Source organism: Aotus nancymaae, unplaced genomic scaffold, assembly GCF_030222135.1.
Source record: "Aotus nancymaae isolate 86718 unplaced genomic scaffold, 86718_ANA_hifiasm-v0.15.2.pri h1tg000021l, whole genome shotgun sequence".
NCBI lineage: Eukaryota > Metazoa > Chordata > Mammalia > Primates > Aotidae > Aotus > Aotus nancymaae.
The window spans coordinates 27008621-27035316 of NW_026988433.1; the positions used below are offsets into that span (position 1 = coordinate 27008621).

General features: G+C 45.5%; 1 protein-coding gene across 1 annotated transcript in view; it reads left to right on the top strand.

Moving 5' to 3' along the window:
- The window catches only part of NUAK1 (NUAK family kinase 1), a 75183-nt gene that overhangs the window by 13601 nt on the left and 34886 nt on the right, over nucleotides 1-26696 (top strand). Inside the window, exon 2 of the mRNA XM_012469183.3 lies at nucleotides 18684-18804. Coding sequence (XP_012324606.2) covers nucleotides 18684-18804 — 121 coding nt within the window. The remainder of the gene's footprint in view (nucleotides 1-18683; nucleotides 18805-26696) is intronic.

Sequence of the window (26696 nt, forward strand, 5' to 3'; positions counted from 1 at the left end):
CTTGGGGAAAATAGTAAGGTGAAGAAGTTAATTTCATGACCCCAGTCCTTCTGTGTCTTATTCATTTATATCCTCCGAGTGTCTAGTTCAGTGCCTGGCACACAGTCAGAATCAATCAATATTTGTCGAATGGCTGTGGGGTGTTGCCGCAACTTAAGCTATGTGACCTTGGCAAGATATGGCCCTCCATGGCTTCAGCTAACATCTGTAAGATGAGCGCTTTGGACCTGATTTTTGTTTTAAAATTTATTAGTCATTCAACAGATATTTATTTATTTATTTATTTTCTCAGACAGAGTCTGGCTCTGTCTCCCAGGCTGGAGTACAGTGGTGCAGTCTTGGCTCATTGCAACCTCCACTTCCTGAGTTCAAGCGATTCTCCTGCCTCAGCCTCCCACGTAGCTGGGACTACAGGCGTGCATTACCACACCTGGCTAATTTTTGTATTTTTAGTAGAGATGGGGTTTTGCTATGTTGGCTAGGCTGGTCTCAAACTCCTGACCTCAGTGATCCACCTGCCTCAGCCTCCTAAAGTGCTGGGGTTACAGGCATGAGCCACCACACCCAGCCATTTAACAGATATTTATTGCTTGCATTCTCTGTGTGAGATACCACTCTGGATGGCACGGAGACAGCGACAGTGAGACAGATGACTTTCCTGCTCCCTTCCTTGCAGCTTACATTCCAGCGCCTTAGTGCTTGACAAGTAAATATTGCTGATGTGCATGCATGCAGGAATGATTGCAATGTCTCCGCTGCTAATGCAGAGATGAGACCTCAGGATATAAAAATTCTGGGGCTGAAGCCTAAGAAAAAAATTGAGCAAAAATAAAAATTTCCAGGAAAATAACATTTTTTAGGAAAAACACTGTCTTTATAAAGGCAAGAATAGCTAAGATTAGGATGGTTTATTATAATTCCTACTAGTTGAGGTATTGGGGAGTCAGGCAGGATTTCTTACTTTTTCTTCTGGTGATGCTTTTTGCAAACCACAGAGAAAACAAAACAAAAACAAAAACTCTCCCTTTCCCCCAACCCCTTTGCTTTAAGCGAAAAAAGCACTTGCTTCTTAAAACAGCTCATGAAGGAAAAAATTATAACGAATATTTTGCATTTCTCTGGTGGCGGCACAGTCTGAATTCCTTTAAGCCCCACAATGAGTTCTAATTTTATGAAATGTTTGGATTAGCCACCAATTTTCCGGTGGAATAATAGGAGGCTTGAACTCGCACTTACGCTTGAAGTGAAGCAATCTCATCAAATCCTTGCAGTGTCTTGGGGCCCAGTGGGACGTTCCAGCCAAGGACAAAATGACCATCAGCAGAATGACGGGGAGGAAAGAGATGTCTTTGGCAGCTGTGGCCTGGCTTTGCAGATGATGGTGTGATCCTGAGCTGTGGTCTCTGGGGCTTGGCTGGGCTGCATACCATTTTCAACTGATCATGGGCTATAAAAATTCCAGCCCAAACACAATGCCTGGTACCTGACCTTGTTCTTTCAATCCCCAGAGGCAGAGAACATTAGGGCATCTGGTAATTGGGTGAGAGGCATTTGATAGCACATGGTGCTCTGTCTTCCCCTCCTCATAGCTCATGTTGCCGCTGTTGTAATTTCCAGCTCATATATCTCTCTATTTGCCTCTTGACCTGCACTGTCTAATACGGGCACATATGGCTATGAAAGTTAAAATTAATTATATGAAAGAAAATACAAAATTCTGTTCCTCAGTGGCACCAGCCACATTTTAAGCACCCAGTAGCCCTGTGTGTCTAGTGTCTGTCATGTGATGTTGCAGACTAGATCGTTTCCATTATCATAGAAAGTTCTACGGGGCAGGACTAGTGCTGCTCTAGACACTGGGTTGAATGAGGACGGGGCACGCACTTGGCCGCGTACCTTGCTTTATTAGCTCCATAGCACGTATTATGATCTATAAGGTATTATATCTCTGAGCAACCTCATTCATCACCTTTGTTGTATCTCCAGTGTCTAGAACAGTTTCTGGTAGGCAGTAAGCAACCAGTAGCAATTTTTAGAATAAAAGAAGTTGCCTGAATCAGCATTGCTTTGCGTGGGCCTGACACATAGCGAGCCTTCAAACACATGGAACCAATACTTCTAGAGCTGAAACCATGGAATGGATTCTTCTCATATCTGTCGAGTGTGGACTACAGGTTGGGCATTATGCGAGGCTCTGGGTATACAGTGATGAACAAACAGACATAGATCCTCTAGGTAAGGAGCTTATTCAATCCAGTAGCTCTTAGATTTTCAGGGATATGGGAATCTCCTAGGTGCACCTGTTAAAAAAATATACCATCCTTGGCACTGACACATCAGAAGTCTAATTCTGATTCAACAGGGATGGGGTGGGACTTAGGGACACCTGTCTTCTGCATTTTAACCAAGCAACTCGAGTGAATGTGATGGGCAAGTCCATGGTCTTTATGTGAGAACACAGCTCTGGACAATGGGAAGCTCATTGCTGTATTCATTCGGGGATTCACCACACCATTTTCTGTAGTCTACACCTTCTCTTGTGATAAATGAAGGGCTCTTATTTGGGCCTGAAACTTGAGGTTTGTTTTCTTGTTATCTAATCATGGAGTAATAATAATGGCAAACAATGGCATAGCAGCAATTATGTGCCAGGTGATATTCTAAGCATGTCAGTCACTGACCCGAATTCATCCCCATGGTAACCCTAAGAGGTGCACACCATTATGGTCCCCCCATTTTTCAGGTGGATATACAGGCACAGAAAACTAAGTCACTTGCCCATGTTTACACTCCTTGTAAGGTTTGAAAATCCTGAACTGCTGTGATGCTGCCGCTCGTGACCACTGGACCTGGGGCAGCTGCCTCCTGAATGCCCAGTGTGCCTTTTTATCCTTTTCTGCTAGTTGCTTGGAATCAAAGTTCCGGTATACTTAGAAAATGCCTGCTTAGGGGATTACCACATGTGGATGCTATGAGCACTGTTGGTCTACAGATGCCCAGCCCTGCCCTCAAAGAGCTTAACTGTCCAATAGACATTCCCTTGGGCCTACCATACGCCAGCCCTGTGCAGGACACCCAGGCGTAAGACCTGCAGCTGGTCTGATGGAGGAGACAGAGGCACAGGCAAAGACTTCCTGAGAAAGTGCCACGCGCAAGACAGGTTTTCTTCTAGACGGGAAAAGCAAAGCAAATCTTAAAGATTGGGTATTCCTCACTTTTGCTGCTTGTGACTCAGTTTTTACATAGTTTTGCCGTTTCACCCTACGGGGGTTCTATGTGCATGTTTTGTGTGTTTGTAGGAATCCACCAACCTGTTCTGTCAGCACTCTTGTTCATGCTTGCTTTTCAGAAAAGATGTACCTCCTTCCCCACTTTTTTTTTCCTAAGACAGGGTCTCACTCTGTACCCCAGGCTGGAATGTAGTGGCATAATCTTGGCTCACTGTAACTTCTGCTTCCTAGGTTCAAGTGATTCTAGTGCCTCAGCCAACCAAGTGGCTGGGATTGCAGGTGCCCGCCACCATGCTGGCTAATTTTTGTATTTTTAGTAGAGATGGGGTTTTGCCATGTTGACCAGGCTGGTCTCGAATGCCTGGCCTCAAGTGTTCTGCTGGGCTTGACCTCCCAAAGTGTTGGGATTACAGGCATGGGCTACCATGCCCAGCCTCCTACCCTTTTTAAAACACTTAGAAAGGCAGGAGATCCCTTAGAACTGAGAGCTGCCCAGACCTCCTGACCCATGTGGAAGAACCTTGAAAGGAGAAGCATGAAAAGAAGATGGGTTAACATTTAGAAACCACCTTGTGTGTGCCGTCTCCAAGATCCACTAAATGAGGCAGTTTACATACATTATCTTGTATGGTCTTCACAGCAGCTCTGTGATGGGGAGTGACGATCATTTCTCACTTTAGGGTTAAAGAAACCGATACTCAGAGTGGCTAATCTGCTCAAGTAAGCAGGAGAGCATTGGACTTAAAAACTCAGGTCTGCCTGACTCTGCTGTGGGTTCTTTCCACTGTGCTGCTAGTTCTCAGGCCTGGCTGAGCATGAGAATCACCTGGGATCTTTTCATAACACTGATATCTGGACTTTGACCCCAGGCTAACTAAAGGAGGCTGTCTGGGGAGGGAGCCTAGGTATTAGTATTTGTAAGCAGACTCGTAGGTCACTGTAATGCACTGCTAGGCTTGAGAGCTGCAGGCTGGAGTGTGGTTCCAGGGTCTGCACTCCAGAAGGTGTCCCCATCCATGCCTGGTCAGGCTGGGACCTTGCTCACAGGAAGGTGAGCCCCGCCTCCATCCTCGCTCCCCATGGGACTGGTGTGTCGGAAACCATTCCACTGGACCTGCGCCGAGCCCTCTTGCTGTCTTGCATCATAAGCTGCCTGCAAATCGGCAGCTGGCTTGTTTTCTTTATAGGCCCCAGTTGTGGTGACCTTTGACTGTCTGTTTATTTCAGGGAAATAATTCCATCCTGTGAAATCAATTCCCTGGGGGCTACAGAAGTACATTTGGAGGGACTTCTGTTAGTGGGGTGACCTGAAATGGCTTCTCTCAAGAGGTGACAGCTGCTCCTTTTCTCCCAGCCCCCTTCTCACTTTGCCCCCGACATCATCCTCTCAGTCCCAGATTTTGAAGTTTTTACTGTGGCTCTGCACACATCTCTGCATAAGGTCTCTTTTTTAACATTATGATAATAAAAATGGTAAGAACAGCCAGCGTTTTTGGAGCATACACTGTACGTCGGGCACAATAGCGGGCATTTTCTGTATGCCATCTCATTGCACTTTGCCTTTTCTTGGCGATGATGAGGGCAAATCCAAGTCTGAAATTAGGCTTCTTATCCTTAGCAGAGGGGCAGTTGCTGTGGTGCCTCAAGTTCCTGGTCCTGTTGGAGGCCATGGTGTGTAGAGGCTGCCATATTGGAAGCAGCAGACTTGGCTGAGATGAAGGTGGGTAGTTGGCTAATTGTGTGGACCGGTGTGGGAAAAGCAGAGAGTAGCCAGCAGCCTCTAGTGTTCAGTCTGCCATGAGCCTCCGTCAAGGGAATGGAGAACACTGGTTAATCGAATGCTTTGGTTAAGTGGAAATAGTAATAAGTTATAATAGAGAGCTCTAAATATATTTTTCCAGATAATTGAAGCTTATCCATTTAAGAGCTAATCCTCATAAACACTGCCAGCATTTCTTAAGGAATTCTTTCTCAATTGGATGCACGCTTTCTTGCCTTCAAAGTTCCTTGAGGGTAGTGAAAACTTTTTCTTGATGAGTTTGAGAAAATTCTCCTCAATGGGCCTCAGTACCGTGTTTTGGAGATCGCGTGTCTGCTCTTTATAGTTTGTCTGTCATCTCCCTCATTAACTTTCATTCCTTTTTGTGACCTTTCTAAAAAATAAAATTCTTCTCTTCCCTTAGCAAAAATAGTGCATGCTCAATACTGAAAACTCACCAGATACAGAAAAGTTAAAGGTGAAGGGAAAGTGAGTTGTCATGTGTTGCTTCTGTCAGTGAGGCTGTGCCTAGCAGCTTTCTAGCTGCATTTTTCCAGCTTCCCTACAGATCTTCTGTGGCTGAGCTTTCCTCCTAATTGTGTTAGTGGGAAAACTATGGGTGACCATCTGCAGGGGCTCTGTGCATGGAATCCGTGGCATTTCTTTGAGTGGTGTTTCTAAGGGCTTATTTCCCTTCTCCAAAGTCTTCAGGGCTGAATGGCACCCCAAGAGTGAAGTTGTGTTTTCTGGGTAACAGGATGAGCTGCCTTAAGGGAAATAGGGCTGGTTGGAGTCACTCAGAATGTGGCTGAGCTGGGTCTCCTGACTCAAGGTCAAGTGCATTTCCAATTTTGCTGCCTCTTACATATGTTTTCTACTACACGTTAAAGGATAGTGGTTCTGGCACAGAGGAGCTATTGCTATATGTGGATAATTAAAACCAGGAAAAACCTACCTCTATCTCAATCATCTATGTTGCCCAAGTGACAGATTTTTAGATTTCTTTTTTGAGGTAGTAAAAGGTAGAATTTAGTCCCCTTGTTAGCATACCAGAGCGTCTCTATTGGAACATCGGTCTTAGATTAATACCGAGATGGACTCAGAAACACACTTGAAAGCAACTTGCATTATTATCCTTACATAGTTTACATTTTATGACCTGCTTAAAGATGCAGGGAGCATAAATCTTGGGAAGGACAATGTTATTTACTTGTTGGTCTTTTCTGCAGATGGGATGCTCACATTAGAGCCGGGCTGGCTTCAGATGTCTGCTCCAGGATATTTTAGCTGAACTGTATGAGTCCATTAAACAAATGTAAGAGTTTTTGGGAAAGAAGAGCAGTGTCTCCAACCAAATGTTTTACATGGAGAACATCTGGGGAGTATTGGTATTTGTGTGTACAGTACATCAGAAAGCAGCTTGGCGGGGTTCCGCAGGGATGTTTCTGGCCTGTGGTTGCTGGATTTGACAGTTTTGTTGTAAGGGAATGGTTCTTATAAAGCATTGCCATCAAAGCAACGCTTGATCCAGGAAGGAGCGTCCTTGCTGAGCCGCACATTCAAATTGTTCTGATTAGCTCCCCGACCAGACCTTCCACGTCATTTGAACAATCTGCTATCTGAGCCAGTTTCGCCCCAAGGCTTTAAACTCAAGAGAAAGGAAGCATCACGATGCCAGGGCTAAGCATGTTTTCTTCCTTAGCACACATTTCCATAGATTTGAAAAATGTGCAAAACAGGTGTGGTCCAGTGGCCATAGGATCCTAGTACCTGGGTTGAAACTTGGGTGTGGCTTTTGTGACCTGTGGAAACTTGGGGAGTTCTTCTTTTCAGTCTCAGTTTTCCTCTCCTGCAAAATGTCTAACCTGTCTCATGAGGTGGTGGGGGGAGGAGTTAAATAAAGTGGGATGACATTGTATCTACAGGTGAGAGGTCATTCATACGACATGGTATTGCCTCCATGGATTCATGGTCTTAGCCATAGGGACAGAGGCAACTTGGACCAGAGTGGAATCTGGGTAGATTGCCTGACTTCAGCAACTTGTAGATACTGGGCCATGTTGGTGGTCGTGAGTGGACGGGTAAGAAAGGAATAATTGCTATACAAATTAAGACTTATGCAATTCATCATTTTTGATGAAATTAAGCTCAACAACTATTTACTGAAAGTCCAGTATAGTGCCAGACTCTCCTAGATGTTGAGGACACAGAGGGGAACACAGCAGTTCCCGGCTTGCTGTCTCTGCTTGCTATGTCTGAGGCATTGACAACAGATGACCTTCCCTTTTGTTAGGCTCTATACTGACAGTGATTAGGTAGCATGCACAGTGACAGGTAAATATTTTGTATGTGTGACCATTATTTGGCAGCATGTGGCTGGACTTTTTGTACCTTTGTGCAGAGTAGGCCAATGTTGCAGTTACTGAATCCCTCTCCGCAGATGGGACAAAGCTCCACAATAATTTAATATTGCACTTTTGTGGTGTTCAAGGAAGTCACACAAGATGACATCTATGTGGGTCCTGAAGACTGTGTTTCAGCTAGTATCGGTCAAGTGAAATAGGCATAGGCCCATTTTATGGAGGAGGTGACTGTAAGGTGCACAGTAGAGAAAGGGACAGCGGTGACAATGCCTTAACTCTTTCTGGAAATGGGAAAATGAACAGCTGAGCAAAATGAGACTCGCTTTTCTGGTTTGAATTGACTCTTATTTAGGAGCATGAGAAAGACACAGGGATGGAAATGGGGGAGCAATGCAGGGAAGGACTTCTCAGGAGGCCCCATCTCTGCGCATACACATCTGTGTGCCTGTGTGCTCCCAAAAGATCACTTTGCTGGGAAGGTTCTTGAAACCTTAGAAAGAGCATCTTCAGGGCCAGCTATAGAGTCATGTGCCTGCTTGTTGGCACGGGAGAGGTTGAAGTATCTTGGTCTCTTTCTAAAGGCATCTGGGGGATAGGAGTGGTCCTCACAGTGAAGTCAGGGTGCTCCTCTCAGAGGAAGGGTGTACAGGTGCTGAGCAGGGAGGGACCCCTGTGTCCACCACCCTCTCCAGATGGCTGGTAGGGAACTTGAAGGGTAGCTCTAGGCAAGTTCTCTAGGACTGGATCAATGCCTTATCGAGAATAGATTTTCCAAAATTGCTTGCTGGGGAACTGACTTACTCCCACATAGTTTTAGGGGCGCACCTCCCAGCTGCTCCTGTACAGTTCTGCGTTTTGCCCGCCTGATCTTACAGAAGGCAGCAGGAACACTGATTGATAGATGTAGTTTTGAAGATGGAAGTGGTTTAAATATTAGCTTACAAAAAGACTTCTGGTGGGGACAAGGCAGTGTGGCTTTGATGGACCCTTCATGTCCAGAGGTTCTGATTCAGCTTGTATTTATGTAACACCTACTATGTGCCAGGCACTGTGCTGATTGCTTCGTCAGTATGCTTCCAAGGTGATGTATGGAGACCCAGATCTTCTATTTATTTATATGCCTTAGGGCATGTTGCTTAACGTCCCTGAGACTCAGTTTATATTCATTGAGAAAGCAGAAATAATAATGTTTTTGTAAGAATTTAATGAGTAAGACGTTGAGAGACTTAACAGAAAGGTACTGAGGGCCTGGCACATAGTGAGGGCTTGATAACTGGTAATCATTATGACTGCTAGCTGCTACTGTGAGTCATCCCCAACCCCTCTGGAGTGGACACTGTTATTGTCTCCATTTGGAAGAGAGGAAGTTCAGGCTCAGTGATTGTGAGACAAGAAGGGAGTCCACATTTGAGAGGTGAGCAGGTAAAAGAAGGCTCAGCAGCAGGTGGCTGAGGTTTAGGTTGGCTGGAATGATTAGACATCCCACTGTGGTTTTCTGTTTGTGAAGGGTCCTTCTTAATACTTGGGCTCCATTTTAGCAACAGCTTTTCTGTACATATACTACACATTAGGTGCATGCTCAGTACTGGAGATAGTACAGAAATGGTCTCGGTGCGAATGAAGCTTACAAGCAATGGTAAGCAAGGTTATAAAAGGGGACCCATATCTGCAAAGGGGTCCTTGCAGGGGATTGGCCATGACTGCAGCAGATGGATGCAGAGGAGTTGGTCAACTGGAAATGTTCATGGTGAGAATAGGGTGTGGAGGATCCTGGCAGAGAAAATGGCAGGTGCGAACATCTAGGGGCATGAGCACTCTGCCCAACGCAGGCCACTCTTTGGGTCTCTGAGATGACCACAGACCCATGCACCAGCCTCTTTGAGGGTAGGAACTGAGAATTGAGTCCTGGGTGAGGCTCACCCCCTTGACTGGACGGCAAGAAATGCTCGCCTGGGGCCCAGCACACTCCTGGGAGTTCAGCCTGCAGGCGCTTGGTGCTGTGCGTTTGCAGCCAGAGGTGCTGCTGCTATGAGCAAGAGCATCCCAGCAGGCAGGCTTGTGGAGCGCTAGTGAGGGAGCTGACGGCCCACCCAATGGGTCTTGCAATGGGCTGGGGAGCAGGAACCAGCCTGTTAACTCTGGGAATAATAGACAATGAGAGCTTCTCTTGGAAGGAGAAATATGCTTGTGAGGAGATGATGAGAGAGGACTCAGGTGCTCTGAGTGCTCTCCAGAGGCTTTGAGGGATGGACTGCAGCCTGCACCTTAGCTCCCACCCTATCTGATAGGTCTTGCACACCCTGATTGCTCTAAATCAGTTTTCTAAACAGAAAGGATTCTGTCTGGATAAAAATAACTTCTGCAGAATCTTCTCTTTCACTTATTTATAAAACCATTGATGATTAAAATATAAAATAAAATAGGAAGTCATGGCTCTTTTTTGCTTGTTATATTTTACCACATTAAGAAATTAAGAAAAGTTATTTTTTTTTTGGTTCTGCTTACCTGGATTAGCTAACCTCAATAGACTAATTTTTTTTCCGTTTGGAAAACTAATTTTGCTTCTTAGGTCTTTGTGTTCCTAGCTCATTTTCTCCAAAGATAGTGGTTCAGTAGTGGCCGGAAGGTAACATTTAAAAGCAATGTTTGCAATGAATTAAGAAATTGTGGGATTAAAAACTTCCCAAATATGCGTATTCATGGGTGATATTAAATCAGTCTTCAAAAACTGGGGGAAGGTTTGGATTGAACTGAACTGAAAACAGCATCTCTGGCATAGCTATGTGAGGACAGTCCAGGCATTAGATGGAGGTGAAATACACCATGCTGCAGCACAAGTCATGATTCGTCAGCACCCTGAAGGGTACCTGCCACTCCCCATCTCAGTTTATTAATGATGCAGCTATTCTGGGGACTTGGCTGTGGCTGGGGCAGCCTCCCATGTAAATGTGGAATTTTCTGTGGCAGTGTCAGCCCTGCTGCTCAGTGTGGCTTAGTATTTGGTGAGGAAGGACCCCTTGCTCAGAGTGTTTATCCCTCCTGGAGTGGGAATCAGGACTCTGGTTTCAATTCCAGTGCTGCCGATAACTTCGTGAACTTGGGCCTGTATGTACTTTAACTTCTCTGGGACTCAGTTTCCTCATCTGTAACATGAGGAGATTGGCATAGAACATTCTAAGTCTTTACAGCTCTAACATCTACTGATAACGGTGCTCATTTTGGCTTCTGCCATAGTTGCTATTTGCCTTCTCCACCTTTCATCACATACGCAACCTGCCGTGTTGCCACAGCAACCTTGTGAGGTTGGTACCATCATCCTCATTTGCAGGTGAGGAAACTGAGCCTGTGGCATGATTATCCGAGTCCCTCTCCTTGCAGGAGTTGCTGTGACTGATGACAAGCCCAAGGTACAGATGCTGGATTTCTTAGCAGTACTGGCTTGGGTTCTTCTCGGTTTGAGGTTGATAAATAAAAGTTGCACAACCTTAAGCTTACCCAAGCCTTATTATAAACAGTGTCAGAGTGATTAGATGCTACCAATTGAGGCTGTCCAAGTCATAAGTAACCTCAGCCCTCTGGCCCAGCCCCTTTTCTCCCTCCCCAGAGCAATTGTAACCTGGAAGAGAAACAGTTGCACTTTAGAATTCTGATTTGGTGTTGCATTTGGCTTCAGAGATGTGAAAGTCCAAAAATAAACAGCTGCTTGGCAACTCCAGTCCCAGCTAAATAGCCTGGCATTTTCAGTCTTTCTTTGAATCTGATACTGCCTGTGTTAGCGTCTCTTGTGTTACCAGAGGCTTTTTCATGCTCTGGGTTTTGTGTGTGGACTGTGAAGTTACACATCTGCAGCCAGCTCCCCTGGCCTCACTTCATCCACAGGCCTGCCTTGGGCTGGGATTAGGGAGATATCCTTTGGAAGCAAACTTTCCATGTACGGGAGGTAAATTAATTCAAGTCACCGAGCCTCCTCCAGGAAGCCTGTGTTTTATTCCGCTCTGTATTAATGGGCGGTTCATTAATTTTCATCAGTCGTCTAGTGTGTAATATAACTGCTTCCTATTTCAGCTACAGAATAATAGATTTTGTCAGGGCCACATTTACCCTGCTCTTAGATGACTCCTCTCAAACCTCAGAGTGCAGCAGAATCACCTGAGAGACTGTAAAGAATGCTGATACCGACCGGGCACGGTGGCTCATGCCTGTAATCCCAGCACTTTGGGAGGCCGAGGCGGGCAGATCACAAGGTCAGGAGATCGAGACCTTCCTGGCTAACACAGTGAAACCCTGTCTCTACTAAAAGTACAAAAATTTAGCTGGGCATGGTGGCACACACTTGTATGTAGTCCCAGCTACTCGGGAAGCTGAGGCAGGAGAATCCCTTGATTTGGGAGGCAGAGGTTGCAATGAGCCAAAATTGTGCCACTGCACTCCAGTCTGGGTGACAGAGCGAGACTCCATCGCAAAAAAAAAAAAAAAAAAAAAAAAAAAGAATGCTGATACCAGGTCTGCCCCCACCCCCACCCTGAACACCACCACCTTCATTCACTAGCTCTGGGCTGGGCCCAGGAATCTGCATTTTTGCAATCAGTTTCCCTTTTCCCCTTAACCAGGGGATTGGAGGCAGGTGATCTGCTCACCACCCTTGGACAGATAGTGCTCTAGAGCCTCTAATTGTCCTTTTCAGGCTTTTTTTGTGGCTCACTTTTGGCATGGCCACCCCTCAGGAACTTTCTAGTGGGCTTTTCACTATTTCTTTGGTTCTTGCCTCGCCAGCCATGGTTTGTATCCTATGTTTACAAATCCCAACAGGGAGTGTAAATCTGCCGATGGTTTCTTAGTCACTAATTCCACTTCCCTGTGGTATCACCACTTGCAATAATGACATTCGTAGCTCAGTCATTGAAGGGGAGAGGGGTGGGGTGAGTCTTAGAGACCAAGGAATGACTTTCCTGGTAGATAAAAATGTCCTAGCCCTCTGAGGTCCTCTGGAGCTTGCCCAGGCCCAGTCAACCACCCATCTGCTTTGTTGTTTATGTTCTGAAAATAGAATGCATTTTTCATGGCAGGAGAGAAATCAGTATCATCACAGGAATCATCCTCTCTTTTATGGGGAATTTTGAGAAATAGAGGTTTGAGAACCAAGTTACAGAGGATTAAATTTTCAGAACCTCTTACAAGATTAAAGGGCTGATGGGGGCCAATGGAGGGATGCCACTCTTCCAAGGAAAAACTCCTAGCTACACATGCCATGCCCCCTGGCTTTGGTGCCTCGCCTCAGAGCCTGTGGATACAACTCTTGGCTTCCAGTCCACTTCTTTCTGAAATACATTCATGTGAGGCAGGAACCAACAGGCCAAAGAGGAAGGGAAGAAGAGGCCTGTGGGCCCCCAGGCAGAGCTGGCTTGGTTCCCGTGGGGCCATTGCATCACAGCAACTTGCTGGGTGTTGTTCTGAGTTGGCCAGGCCCCTCCATCAAGAGCCGGGGGTCATTTAATTAATTAGGGGCTTTGTTTGCGAGATGGGTGGCATCACTGTGGTGATTGTCGTGGGGCAGAGCCTTTCTGAGTGAAAGCTACTTGGTGATCCTGGGAGCTTTGGACTGGTGCAGCCTTAGTGGGGCTATGCCTTGCCCCACAGTCTGTCCACCTCCCAGGCGAGCAGCCCTGCAGCTCCCGTGGAACGTGCCTGGGTATGAGATCACACCTGGTGAATGGTGGCAGGGCAGTTGTCAGCTTGTGTTGCTGGGATTAGGATGTGATTGTGTTTCTTCCCTGCTGCTCAGCCCTCCAGTCCCTCCTTTTGGGACCTCACATATGACAGTGTAAAACTTCATCTGCTTGGAGGGAGGTCCATCTCACTAGGCTTTAGGGAACCTTTGGGATCCTCCAGGAAATTCTGTGACCTGTGATGTTTGCTATTCATCCCAGCTTTATTAATAGCCTGAAAAATAAGCAGCCTCTGGGCTCAAATTCTAGCTCCACTGTTTTTTGCGAGCTGTGTAACTTTGGGAAATATTTATCTTTCCTGGCCTCTATGTTCTCATCTGTAAAATGGAATTGTAGGTAGGCTTAAATGAGATAAGGTCCGCTGGCACATGGTTAACACTGAAGAAATGTTAGTTACTGTTATTATTAAGAATATTGCCACTGATTAAAAATGTTGAGACATCAGGGCCAAAGACAAAGCATTAAGACCTGGCCACTCAAAGTGTGGTCCCTGGAGCTGGCGTCACCTGGGACCTTGCTGGAAAGGCAGAATTTTTGGCTGGATCCACCCCAGACCTATGGATTCAGAATCTGCACTTTTACAAGATACACAGGTGACTCCTGTGTGAGAGGCACTTTTTTATAAGAATATTCCTCGAAGGCCAGCTTATGTCAATGAATGAGCATGCAGGCAGATGGCTGCAGAAGGAGGAGGGCAGCCATGCTCTTGGTTAGAGCCTCAACAACATTCAGCCTGCCCCTACTCTCCACCGTGCCCCCCAGGCTGGTCCTATGCTACACAGGCGTCCTCTCCATCAGACACCAGGACACCCTGGGGCTGGCCAGATAGTAATTTTAACCTGCTTTTATTTACCACTGTGCAAATGTGGGGAGGGGAAGGATGCGTGTCGGGGTAGAGGGGAGTGGAGAGACCTCTGATATGATTTGCCGTGGGCTCATTACCCTTTAAGTGTGCTTTATAATCACTACCATTCAGTGAATATTGTGTGCTGGGGCCTTTACTTACCTCATTTCCACTCCTCACAACAACCCCAAGAAACAGAATTTTTTCTAACCCTATTTTACAGATGAGGAAACTGAGACCTGGGAAGTTCGGGCTTGCCTGAGGTCACCCAGTCGGTGACAGTCTGAGCTTTTACTCTTCCACTCTGCATCCCCAACCCTGCCTAGGTCACCGAGCTCTGAACACCCACAGCAGCCACTGTGGGAGAGGACGCCCAGCAGACCACAGAGCAGGTGGTTTTTGGTGATGATTCAAAAAAGGAAAAACCTCCAACTCCCAGGAGGAGGCTGTGCCTGTTGCATGTTACAGAGATGGGAATCGGCTGGGCTGAGTTTGCCTCTTAAACAGGCAGGCACTGCAGAGCAGGATTCACAGGTTCTCCACCAAACCTGCTGCTGCAGAAGGTTTAAACATTAAGCCGTAGGGTGGCCTTACTTAAAAGCAGATCGTTTATGAGGCACATGGTGCCGTCTAGACTTGGGAACGTTTATGAATGTGGCTGTACTGTGAGTTGGGCTTAAACACCTGAGTTCCCTACTCCTTGCAGGCTCTCTGATTTGTGCAGAAACAAATGGGATTTTTGGGGGTGGAGGGTATGTGATTTCAGACATTTGGTAATCCCTTCCTGTTGGGCCCCTTCCTTACCTCTGTGTTTCTTTGTAGATGCGGGAATTGAGGAAAACTGGAGAGGAGGTTTCCTCTGCAATGCTGGGCATGTCTGTACATTTCTTCGGTAGCCCTGGCCACGAGGGCAATTATGTAATTACTGGTGTGAGTTTTGCTCATTGCCCATACCTTCCCGAACCCACCACCCACCTTGAGGGCTGGGGCAGTCATGCTGCCTTCCTCCTTTGTAGCCTGGTACGTGGTAGGTTTTCAAAAAGAACAAGTGGATGAAAAGTCACATTTCATACAGGCCGAGGTGTGGATATCTTGAGGCAGACTTTTGATTCTAAGTAGAAACATGTTTGTGCCCGTTCAGCTGAATGGTCAAAGGAGACGGCGCGGGAGCGGATGGAGAAATGGTCCTGGGGTTGCTTTTTGGGTTCAAGTTATTAATCCTCCTGTCTCAGGGGCCCTGCTGATAATGCTGTGTGCCCAGCTGGTCTTCCTGATTTCAGACAAGGTTGCAATGTAAAGACCCAGGATGGAGATGCTCTTGTCCTTTATGTACTTTGGAAGCATGTCCCCAAGACCTCCACTCACTGTCCCTTGAGGAACCAGGAGGAATTCAAGTTTGCTCTGAAGAAGAAAGGAAAAAGGAAGGTTCTACCTTCAGGACACTCGCTCGGGGTTAAAAAAGACTGACGCTTATTGAGCAGTTACCCCCTGGCCCAGGCGTATTCTTGAGCACCTGACACGTACTCCTCACCAGGACCTGTGAGGCAGGTATTATTATTTCTCTACCAGATGAATGAGAAAACTGGCGCACAGAGAGGTTATGTAACTTGCCCATGTCACACAGCTAGAGAGTGGTATTAGCCTGGACTTAAGCCTTGTTTCTAAGCATTATGCAATACTGTCTGTGGATTGGCTCAGCGTATTCTTTCCTGAAGCAGACACTCTTGCAAATGCAGACAGGAGCTGCATTTCAGATTTCCTTGTTTTTTTCTTAACAAACCTCAATGTGACAACCATTCTTAGCTCCCTGGGTGCTACAAAAACAGGCTGAATATGCAGCTGATAAAGTATTTGGTGTGAAATGCCCCAAAGAAGATAAAATGGGAAGGGTGTAGAGAGAGGGAGGTGGCCATAAGGTGGCCTTATCAGCTACAGGGATCAGGAAGGGTCTTCCTGAGAGGGTGGTGTGAAGCTGAGGCTTGAATAAGAAGGGTGCAAACATCCTTGGTAAAGCATTCAGCATGGTGTCTGCTCCATGTATTAAGTGGCTAATGAAGGCTGGCCATTGTTGTTAGCAGTAGTATTGTTTTCGTGTTTTGTTATTAACTGGCTGTCTGAACCTTGGCTGGGTCCCACCACTCTGGAGTAGAGCTGAATGTCTTTTCTCCAGGCTTGGCAGGTGCACAGATGAAAGTGATTTCTAGCGTTGTCTCCTCCTGACTTCCTGTCACCCCTTTGAAATAGAGAAGCAGAATGCGCCCTCTTTTACATTTTCAGTGGAAGATTCATTGTAGGAAAAGGGAAATTTTTGTGGAGAGACAGCCACCATGCTTATTAACATTTATGGAGCCCTTTTAGTTTCCTCAGCGCTGAGCAAGGCTTGATGAGAATGTGGGCACTTTCCTTTTCACACCCAGCTGGAAGCATCCCCTGGCGATGGCACCGTGGGACCCTCTGCCTCGCTGGGCTGTTAGTCGGGAATCAGCAAGTGGGCTTATTTTCTTAAGCCTTAGAATGTAGCTACCCTCCTCTGACCCTACATGGTGAAGAATTTATGCCTATTGTAACTTGACAATGGAGACTCCTTGAGGCCAAGTTCAGCTTGCCGCATAATCAAAGGGGTGGTTTCTACCCTCGCCCATCTTTAGCTTATGGAGGAATGTAGGAGTTGTTCCAGCAGCCACCCACATCCTCCACGGCCTGTGTGTGTTCACTGTCTGCTTCCTCCCAGAACAAGCTCCCAGGATTGTAGCCCTTCCTCAGATAAAATAAAGCCATCCAGTCATATCTTTACATTTGACGTAAGCGAAGGGAAGTTTTTCTTGCTAGGTACTGAATGGGGCTGTCGTGAGGGCCTGGGGTAGCTCTGAGTCTGGCTCTCTGCTGAAAAGGGGTCTTTAAGCTGGAAGGCTCATTCATCTCCATGCAGCCTCCTTCTATCCAGCCATGGGTTCACCCACAGTTGAAGGGAGGTGGAGCCTGCCCCTGGGTTTACAGCAGGGCATCCTGTGTTTCATATTTGTTTATCTATTCCTCCATTGCCTGTGTAGATAGATGTTAAAGAAATTCCTGATCATCTTACCATTATGCTTGTCTGGGCAGTATTATTTAACTGGGGTGGTTTCCCCTTTTTTGTCCCAGTTCTGCTTCCACTTCTCTGGTCTGGGCTTGCATCAGTTAATAACATCAAGCCTCCCCTCCCTCCAGCTTGCCTCCTTTCCTCCTTCCCTTTGTCTTTCCTTCCTTTTTTGTCTACCTGCCTACACTGAATGTTTTCTCAGGTCTACCATATGCCAAGCATGATGTTAAGGTTTGGAGGTTTAAAAAAGCAGTGAATAAGATCCCCGTATGTGTAGAGTCAGGTAAAGACACAAAGGCTCATTTAATCACCACTGGGGTAAGGCCTGCAAAGGAGAAATCCAGGGAGCTGTTAGTTAGATGAACCTGTCTTTTGGGAGGTCAGCACATAGCAAAAACAATCATAACAGCTTCCCAGTTCTTGTTGAGTCATAGAAGAACTGATGTATTTTAGAAATGTTTCCATTTGCAGTGCTTGGTTGAGAGCTGGTACAAGTCAGAGATAGCACGTGCTCCCAAAAGTGAATATATCCCTGCTGAGGCTGGCTGGGGTTGACTGTGAGATAGGCAAGGTGTGGCCGTGGGCTGCTGGTAACCAGGGCTCTCTTTCCTCCAGATAACTCTACACCTTTATAATTTAGAAGGATGGTTTGGCTGCCTTTCCTCTAGGAAAGGTTACCTGACCTCAACAGGTGAGAGTTGAGGTCACAAAAGGACCAGCCTGGAAGAGAACTAGGAAGGCTTTCTGATCCAGCAGCAAATCGATTGGTGGGCTTCTGTGTTACCTGTGGATACTCCCTTCCTCCAGTAGTTTCTGGCCCACTGAGAGCCAATCTGATTAAGTTACCAGCCAGCTTGTTTATGAGCAAAGATGAATCTATTGGCAAACTCGCTTTTCCTTATTAGGTTCCTATTGCCATTCATGCCTTTTTCTTGATGTGTTTCTTTTGAGTAATTGCTCTGTGTGTTGGCCCTGGCAGGTCTCTGCAGTTTGGATTTGTAACATTGGCGCTGAGCTTTGGGAATTGATAGGGCCGGGCAGAGAGATGAGCTGTCAGCCCTTTGTTTCACCCTGACTGGTCCAGAAGAGCCCTCTTGTCATACCATGTGCTATTGAAGGTGCCTTGGGCAAGAGGAAGGATACAGGAAGAAATTGGCTTCTGAGCTCTTGCATAAACACAGCATAACCTGGAGTCTTAAAAGCCAAGGCTTGAGGTAGAGCTGGCCTCGAGGTTGGCCAGGCAGTAATGATTTCTATAACCACTGCTGTGGCAGCCGCACAGTGGAGCTGAGTGGGACCGATTTCACCTACCAACGTTTCATCATCAATGCCCTGTAAACTGACTCGCCTTTTTTCTTTTTTCAAAGGATCAGGGTTCATGGAGTAAATAACTCTGGCTGTGTTAAGCAGCCTCTACTTTATGAAACAAACAAACAAACAAACAAACAAACAAAACAAACCATCAGAAATCCCAGGCTGTTAAAACCTGATGTTTTCTGTTGCTAGGAAAAGGGTGTTTTTGCTACATGTGAAAGACATGACAGGGGGCATTTTCAAGCTTTGTTTTGATTATTGTCGGTTCTGCCAACAAGTAACATCTGTATTTATTTTCCAAACTCCCCCAATGGCTGATTTGCATCTGTTTAGCTCTCTGAATAACATTTCATTTCCTGACTTTATAGGTTGCTATAAAATCCATTCGTAAGGACAAAATTAAGGATGAACAGGACATGGTTCACATCAGACGAGAGATTGAGATCATGTCATCTCTCAACCATCCTCATATCATCAGTATTTATGAAGGTCAGTGATTTTTTTCTTCACCCCGTATCAGTTACCATTTCTCATACCATGGGGCCTGCCAAGACTTTGAGATAATTGCCCTTCTGGGCAGAAGCCAAGTATTTTTCCTCATGATGCAAAAATAGCTGGGTGTTATCTCTTGCTTGGTTACCTTGAACACAGCCAGACACATGAGTGCAGCTCATTTTGGTCATAAAATGTCTCTGGCGGATGCCTTATTCTGCCTTCTTACTTCCTTGGCTGTTGCTAAGCAACCCACCTTATTGAAAACCAGTCTGTAAGACAGGCCTGGTTCTGAAAAATGACAGTTTGCTGGGTGACCACATAACAATGGATGCGTTGTAAATGTCATCCCCAACGCCAGTCGCTTTGGTGGTGCTATGCAGTTATTCAAGGTTAGGTTCTTTGAGTTCGAAATTCACCCTGAGCAGGTCCAGTAAGCACCAAGAAAGGGGGTTGGTGCAGCAGACGCCTTATAAATGGAGCCCGAATTGTGTTGGTGTTTGCAAAAGAGCAGGGTGGGGAAAAGCTTATACAAATGCTCAGGCTTCAGTTCAACTCTTTGGTCCTTCATGAGAAGAAATGGGAGAATAAACCACCCACAGACTGTCATTTATTTTTTAAGACCCTGTGAATAAATAACACAGCAGTCTGTGTTTATTGTAGAAATGATTGAAATAGAAATGTTAAAATTAAAAAATTCTGTTCTGACTCCCAGTTTGATAAATAGTTCCTATCCTTATCTCTGTTTTTATCTATTTCTCTGTATCTATTTGTGGTTTTTGTCCAAAGTTAGACCGTGCTGTGTAAACCGTTTTTTAGCGTGTTTTGCTTTTCATTTGTTGTCTTGTGCTTCTTTTCTGTGTCAATACATATTCCCCTGTAAGACACTTGAAAAGGTCTTATAGCATTCTGTTTATGGACATATCATCATTTATTGAATCTAATTTCTTTTGCCAAACATTTAAGTTGTTCCAAATTTCTGGTTAATATAAACAGTGCTTCACGACTCTCTTTGTGCATCATTTTGACATTCATTTCTAATGATTTTCTTATGAAAATTTCCCAGTTTTGGTTTTATTGAGTCAGTGTTTCCCTAGAATATTTAAAAATATATGACTGAGCCAGAAAAATGAACCTATTGCCAGGTGCGGTGGCTTATGCCTTGATCCTGGTACTTTGGGAGTCCGAGGTAGGCAGATGGCTTGAGGTTAGGAGTTCAAGACCTGCCTTGCCAACATGGCAAAACCCGTCTCTACTAAAAATACAAAACTTAGCCAGGTATAGTGCTGCGCACCTGTAGTCCCAGCTACTCAGGAGGCTGAGGCATGAGAATCGCTTGTGCTCAGGATACAGAGGTTACCATGAGCTGAGATTGTGCCACTGCACTCCAGCCTGGGTGACAGAGTGAGACTAGGTCTCAAAAAGAAAAAAAAAGAAAAATGAACTTATTTTTAATTTCTGGTCTGATCATAAGAAGTTATCAGGTAGGGCTAAAAGGAAAACAACCAGCGGTGACCCTAAAATTTTTCTGATATGTTTTTTCACCTGGTTCCCTGATCTCTTTTGTCATTCTTTTTTTCTGCTGCTTCTATTTTTGCTTTTTATTTAGAAGTAAATGTTGGTAATATACATCTTTTATTCTGATCTTTTGAAGGCTCATTTTTGTAGCCCTTGGTGATAGGATTTTTTTTAGGGAAATGTTTATGCATTCCATCTTTTATTTATTCCACAAACACCTCTTAAAATGCTTCTTAAAGTCCCTAGGCCAGCAGCATCAGCGTCACTTGAGATTATTAGAAATGCAGATTCTCAGGCTTTACCCAGGTCCTGCTGAATTGCAAACTCTCTGGGTGGGGCTCAGCAATCTGTGTTTTAACAAGTTTGAGAACCACTAGTCTACTGAGTGTCTACTCCTCGTTAAGCACTCTGTTGAATGAGATTGGAAATTTAAAAGCAGAATGTGATATCGACCCCACACTCAAGAAGCAACATGGACCCCACACTAAAGAAGCAATACAGGCCGGGCACAGTGGCTCACGCCTGTAATCCCAGCACTTTGGGAGGCTGAGGCGGGAGGATCACTTGAGGTCAGGAGTTTGAGACCAGCCTGGCCAACATGGTGAAACTCTGTCTCTACTAAAAACACCGAACTTACCTGGATCTGGTAACATGCGCCTGTAATCCCAGCTATTTGGGAGGCTGAAGAAGAAGAATAGCTTGAACCCAGGAGGGCAGAGGTTGCAGTGAGCTGAGATCCTGCCGTTGCACTCCAGCCTGGGCGACTGAGTGAGACTTTGTCTCAAAAAGAAAAAGAAGCAATACAAGGCAGTAATGGAATAAGTACTATGTAGATGTGTTAGTCTGTTCTCACGCTGCTACAAAGAGCTGCCCAACTGGGCAAGGTGGCTCACGCCTATAATCCCAGCACTTTGGGATGCCGAGGCAGGTGTATCACCTGAGGTTGAGAATTTGAGAGCTGCCTGACCAACGTGGAGAAACCCCATTTCTACTAAAAATACAAAAAATTAACTGGGTGTGGTGGTACATTCCTGTAATCCCAGCTACTCGGGAGGGAGGCAGGACAACTGCTTGAATCTGGGATGTGGAGGTTGCAGTGAGCTGAAATTGTGCCATTGCACTCCAGCCTGGGCAACAAGAGTAAAACTGTGTTTAAAAAAAAAAAAAAAGAACTGCCCAAGACTGGGTAATATAGAAAGGAAATTGACTCACAGTTCCACATGGGTGGGGAGGCCTCAGGAAACTTACAATCATTGTGGAAGGGGAAATAAACATGTCCTTCTTCACATGGTGGCAGGAAGGATAAGTGCCAAGCAAAAGGGGGAAAAGGCCCTTATAAAACCATAGCTCTCATGAGAACTCACTCACTATCATGAGAACAGCACGAGAGGAATGGTCCCCATGATTAAATTACCCCCCACTGGGTCCCTCCCACAACACGTAGGGATTATGGGAACCACAATTCAAGATGAGATTTGGGTGGGGAGACAGCCAAACCATATCAGTAGACATGTAAACAGCATATTCTGGGACCATGTTCTGGAAGCTTGGGGGTTGGAACTTTTCATGGAGGTATATGGCATTTGGGCTGGGCCTTGAAGGAATTTTTTTGTGGGGGAAGAATTGTGGAAAATAGAATTCCAGGCTAAGATACAATCTGAATATGCCTGGTGACTGAGGGGAATTTCTAGAAGTTAGAAGTGAGTAGAGATACAAATGCAGTGTGGGAGTGAGTTTCGTTAAGTTCTCAGGGTTTTTGCTCCATAAGCCATGGTGAAGGATTGACCTGTAGGGTGTGGACACATATGGTCCGGTGCCCTGTGAACACTTTGTTTTGGGGTTTCTTGGCCCAGAGCATGAGCCTTCTCATCAGGAAGGCAAAGAGTACATTCCTAGCATGAAGGTTCCAGGTTCTTTATTTGAGGGGCAGTCTGTGGTCGCTGGTGTCCCACCTGGAGAAACTCAATTTCTTCACCAGCACCATGCCCTCTCTGGCCTTGGGAATCAGACAGGATGAATGGAGAACAGGAAACCATCCCCCTGCCAAAGGGAAGATCAGAGAGACAAACCATAATGGAAGAATATTTTATTACCAATGTGAAGTTGGCTTTAGTAGAGACTGAGCTGGAGGTTTCAAGGAGAAGTCCCGAAAGCTCTTGCTTGTCACTTTATAGATGCATAGCAGTGTGAATGGAAGTTCTTTAGGTTACTTGATGGAAATAATTTCTATCAAGGTCTCAGGAGGGAACTTGGGCTTCAGTTGGTGAAACTCTTAGGGCAGGTGTTAGGGAGTTAGGGAAGACTTGAGGTCTCACGTCAGGAGGTCTTGAGTTTCAGTCCCCAGCTCTCCTCTGTGACCTGGACACCAGACTTGGGGTAAGATGGTAGGCTTCTCAGTGCCTCAGTAATCACATCTGAAAAATGGGGTTGACCATTCTAGCTCTGTCATGGGATTTTCAATAGGATTAAATGACATGATACATATATCTGCTATGCTCAAAAAAGATAGTTATTGTGAGGACACTGTAGTCATCACAAATAGTTCATAACGTGGGGCCCATTGACAAGGGTATGTCATGGATGAGCTGCAGGGATCTTTGGATCCCTTGGAATAGTATGTCCCTATGCTGTCCAACACAGAAGCCACTAGCCACGGGTGGATATTAAAGAATTAAAACAAAATAATTTATAATGCAGTTCCTCAGTCACACTAGCTATGTTTCATGTGCTCAGTAGTCACATGAGGCTAGTGGCTACCATATGGGACAGTGTAGCAACAGAACATTTTCATCCTCATGGAGAGTTCTGCTGGACAGTGCTGCTGTATAATGTTGTATGTATTGTGTGCATGGGTTACTTTTTTCCGAGAGAGGGTACATAGCTTTCATCAGACTCTCAAAGACATTCCTGACTTCAAATAGGATAATGAGAACCCAGTGCCTCCAAGTGTTTTGTGACCTGCAGAGTATCATACAAATAAAAGCTATTGTTTTTATCCAGAAAACTCCCAGGGTTTTACATGTGTCCTTTTTTCTTCTTTAATTTCTTAGAGCTCTCCAGTTTCTGTTCTGTTCCCTTTTCCCTTCTCCCACGCAAGTTCTGTTTCTCCCACATCCACTAAATAACTGTGGAGGAGGGCAGCTCCCCTCCCTTCCCTGGGGTGTTGGGAGCAGGAGATTGCCAAGGCTGTATTCCAGCTCCTACACCTCTCACTGGGGCCTACAGTCCAAGGATCCCATGACTTTCTTTGCTTTCCTGCCCAGCAGGACCCAAAGATCCAGCTCTGAAGGTGAAGCTAGACATCCTGTCATCTGTAGAACTCTTCAGAGTTTACAAAGGTCTCCCATATCTGGTCTCATTTTATCCCCACAGCAAACCCGTGAGGTGGGCAGGCCAGGGATTCCCATTTTGCAGTTGTGGAAACTGATGCTCTAGATTTAACGACTTGCTGAGTGTATTAGTTAGTTAGTGCTGCCATGAGAAAGTACAATAGACTGGTGACTTAGCAACAGAAATGTGTTTTCTCACAATTCTGGAGTCTGGAAGCCTGAGATCAAAGTCAGTTCTTTTTGAGAGTTTGAGGGAAGGATCTGTTCGAGGCCTCTCTCCTTGGCTTGTAGATGGCCGACTTCTAACTATGTCCTCACACCTCTTCCCACTGCCTGTGTCTTTGTCCAAATTTCCTCTTCTCTTTTCATGAGAACACCAGTCATACTGGATTAGGGCCCATGCTAAGGACCTCATTTTAACATATCTCTGTAAAGACCCTGTCTCCAAATCGGGCCACATTCTGAAGTACTTGGTGTTAGGTCTTCAATGCCTGAGTTTTTTGGGGATGCAGTTCAGCTCATCATGCTGGGTGTCATGGCTATGTAGTGACTGACATATGGGTCTCCTGGTTTCCTTTGTTTTCTTGCTCTGCTGTGCCTCATCTCTGTATTTCTCATCCTGTGTCTCGTCTTGCTGGCTCTGCAGCCCACCTCAGCGTGGCCATTTCTATCATGCCCCTGCTGCAACCTGAGGGTGTGGCAGGTGCAAGGAGGGTGACAGCAGTGGTGGTGGGATCCGAGTCTAGGAGCCCATCTGCCGGTCTCCCTGCTACTTACAGAATGAGAAGGGGAACCTTCTATCTGGAAGCCAGTTGGTTGACAGGCCAATCAAGAGCCTTAGCTTGGTGCAGAAATGCATTAATTTGCTTAAAGAGAAATCAATGCCAAGGCACTGAAGTGGCCATTTGGACACTAGCCAGATAAATAGAAGCTATTAAAGAACTTGACAATGTCTTCTTCAGCAAAGATCTTTATGATTAAAATAAAGAGACAGATATGCACACACATAGTGACAGTAACAGCAACAACAGCGACAGCAACATGACAATGCCATGATGTGCCTAACCCTGTATGTTTAGCAAGTCTGTGATTTCATGAAAGGAAGGCATCATCTTGAGCTGTACTAACCAGTGATATTGAAATGCTAGTTCTAGAGAAAAAGCAATTTATTCATGAACAGAAATGCTAATGAAGTGCTTGCTATGTGCCAGGTGCTATTCTAGGCACTAGGAATTCCCAGGATATTGAAGGGCTTAGTCTCTGCTTCATTGAGGTTTTCATTCAATAATCACTTACTCAAGAGTCATTTAGCTCAAGGCTCAGTCCAAAAGGAGCCGCCTGATCTGTTCACTTTGTTGACGCTCTGTCTCCTCTCCTTAAGTGGCGGCTCCAAGGGGGACAGGAGCTTGTTTCACTGGCCCTCTTTTTGGTAGATCATCTGGCTTCACTTGAACTCAAGAGCTCGAGAGCAGCCTGGGCAACATGGTGAAACCCTGTCTCTACCAAAAATACAAAAAATTATTTGGATGTGGCGGCGCGTGCCTGTGGTCCCAGCTACTCAGGAGGCTGAGGTGGGAGAATCGCTTGAATCTGGGAGGCAGAGGTTGCCGTGAGCCAAGTTTGTGCCACTGTTGTCCAGCCTGGGTGATATAGTGAGACCTCATCTCACAAAAATAAATAAAATACAATAAAATAGTACTAATAATAGCTGGGAGTTATTGAGTGTTTACCTTGAGCTAGGAGGTGTGCATGTATTATCTCATTTAATCCTTATATCTGGGAAATAGGAAATGTTAAGATCCCTATTTATGCAGCTTTAGGGGCAAAGTCCATTTTCTAAGGTTACCAAATAATAAGTGGTGGATCCAAGGGTTGAACCCAGGCAGTGACACTTGGAACTCGATGCTTCCAATATGAACCAGGTCACTTGGTGGTCTGCAGAGACCCCTAATTAACGGGAAGTATTGTTCTAGACCCTGTGATATGGAGAATTCCTTCTTCATAGAGGTTGCTGTCTTACATATCTGACAGTATTAAGTCCTAGCTTTGTAGTCATTTTGGAAAATACTTCTGCCAGCATCTGAGGAAGAAGGTTGGGGTTCAAATCTGTTAAACTCATAGGTCAAGTGTTTTCTAAACTGCAGAACACTGTGAAAATTTGATTTATATATAATCGCAATACCCACAGGCCTATAGAATCTGTGACTTCACTGAAGCAACTCCACTGTTTGCCAAATCTCAAAAATAATTCCTTTCAAATGTGTCTTTCTTGAAGCAAACCCTGGGGTTAACTCTCCTATTGACCTGTGGGTGAAGGTGATTAACCCTCAAATTTGTCAACTCTGTGTAAATACAAACATAACTGGCTTCTAATGCTAAGTAAATAAAAGAGGATAGATGTACACTTTTCAGTGTGTGATACTAAGGAGAGCCTAATCAAGAGAAAAGAAAGAAATCTCTGGCACCATCTCAGAGAGGGACCCCTGTTTCCAGTCAAAGGAATTCCATTCTCTCAGCAGGGAGATAATTGACAATATGGAAAAAACAGCTGAAAAGGAAGTGCCCTCTGGAGCTTTCAACTGGGTTGCCTAGGATGGAAGAGATAAAAACAGTTTTTGCCTGAGGTTCTGATTTCAGGACCCAAGTTCAAACATCAAAGGCATGCTGTCTCACCCCCACTTCCCCTTTGAAAGCCTAGGAGACCTGATCTGCAAAACCACTGAGAACAAACATCTTTAGCATCCCATCTGGCAACAGTCCCACATGTAAAATTGAAGAGGTGGGTGGGGGATGGGGGAGATTCAGCCTGTGACTTTCCTTTTACACCCTTGGTTTGGTTTCTGGAAATCTGTCCTCCTGGCCGTGCGAGATTGCATCTCTTTCAGGGCCCTTTGCATTGTGATATGCTGGAATGGGCCGACCCCTTCATCACTTCTCCTATTTCAGGTAAGGGTGATCCCGGCTTTCTGGGACAAAGTAGGAAGCCTCTTTGGCATTTGTTGACTGTGATCTCTCATCCATTGCAAATGTTTCTCAAACCTG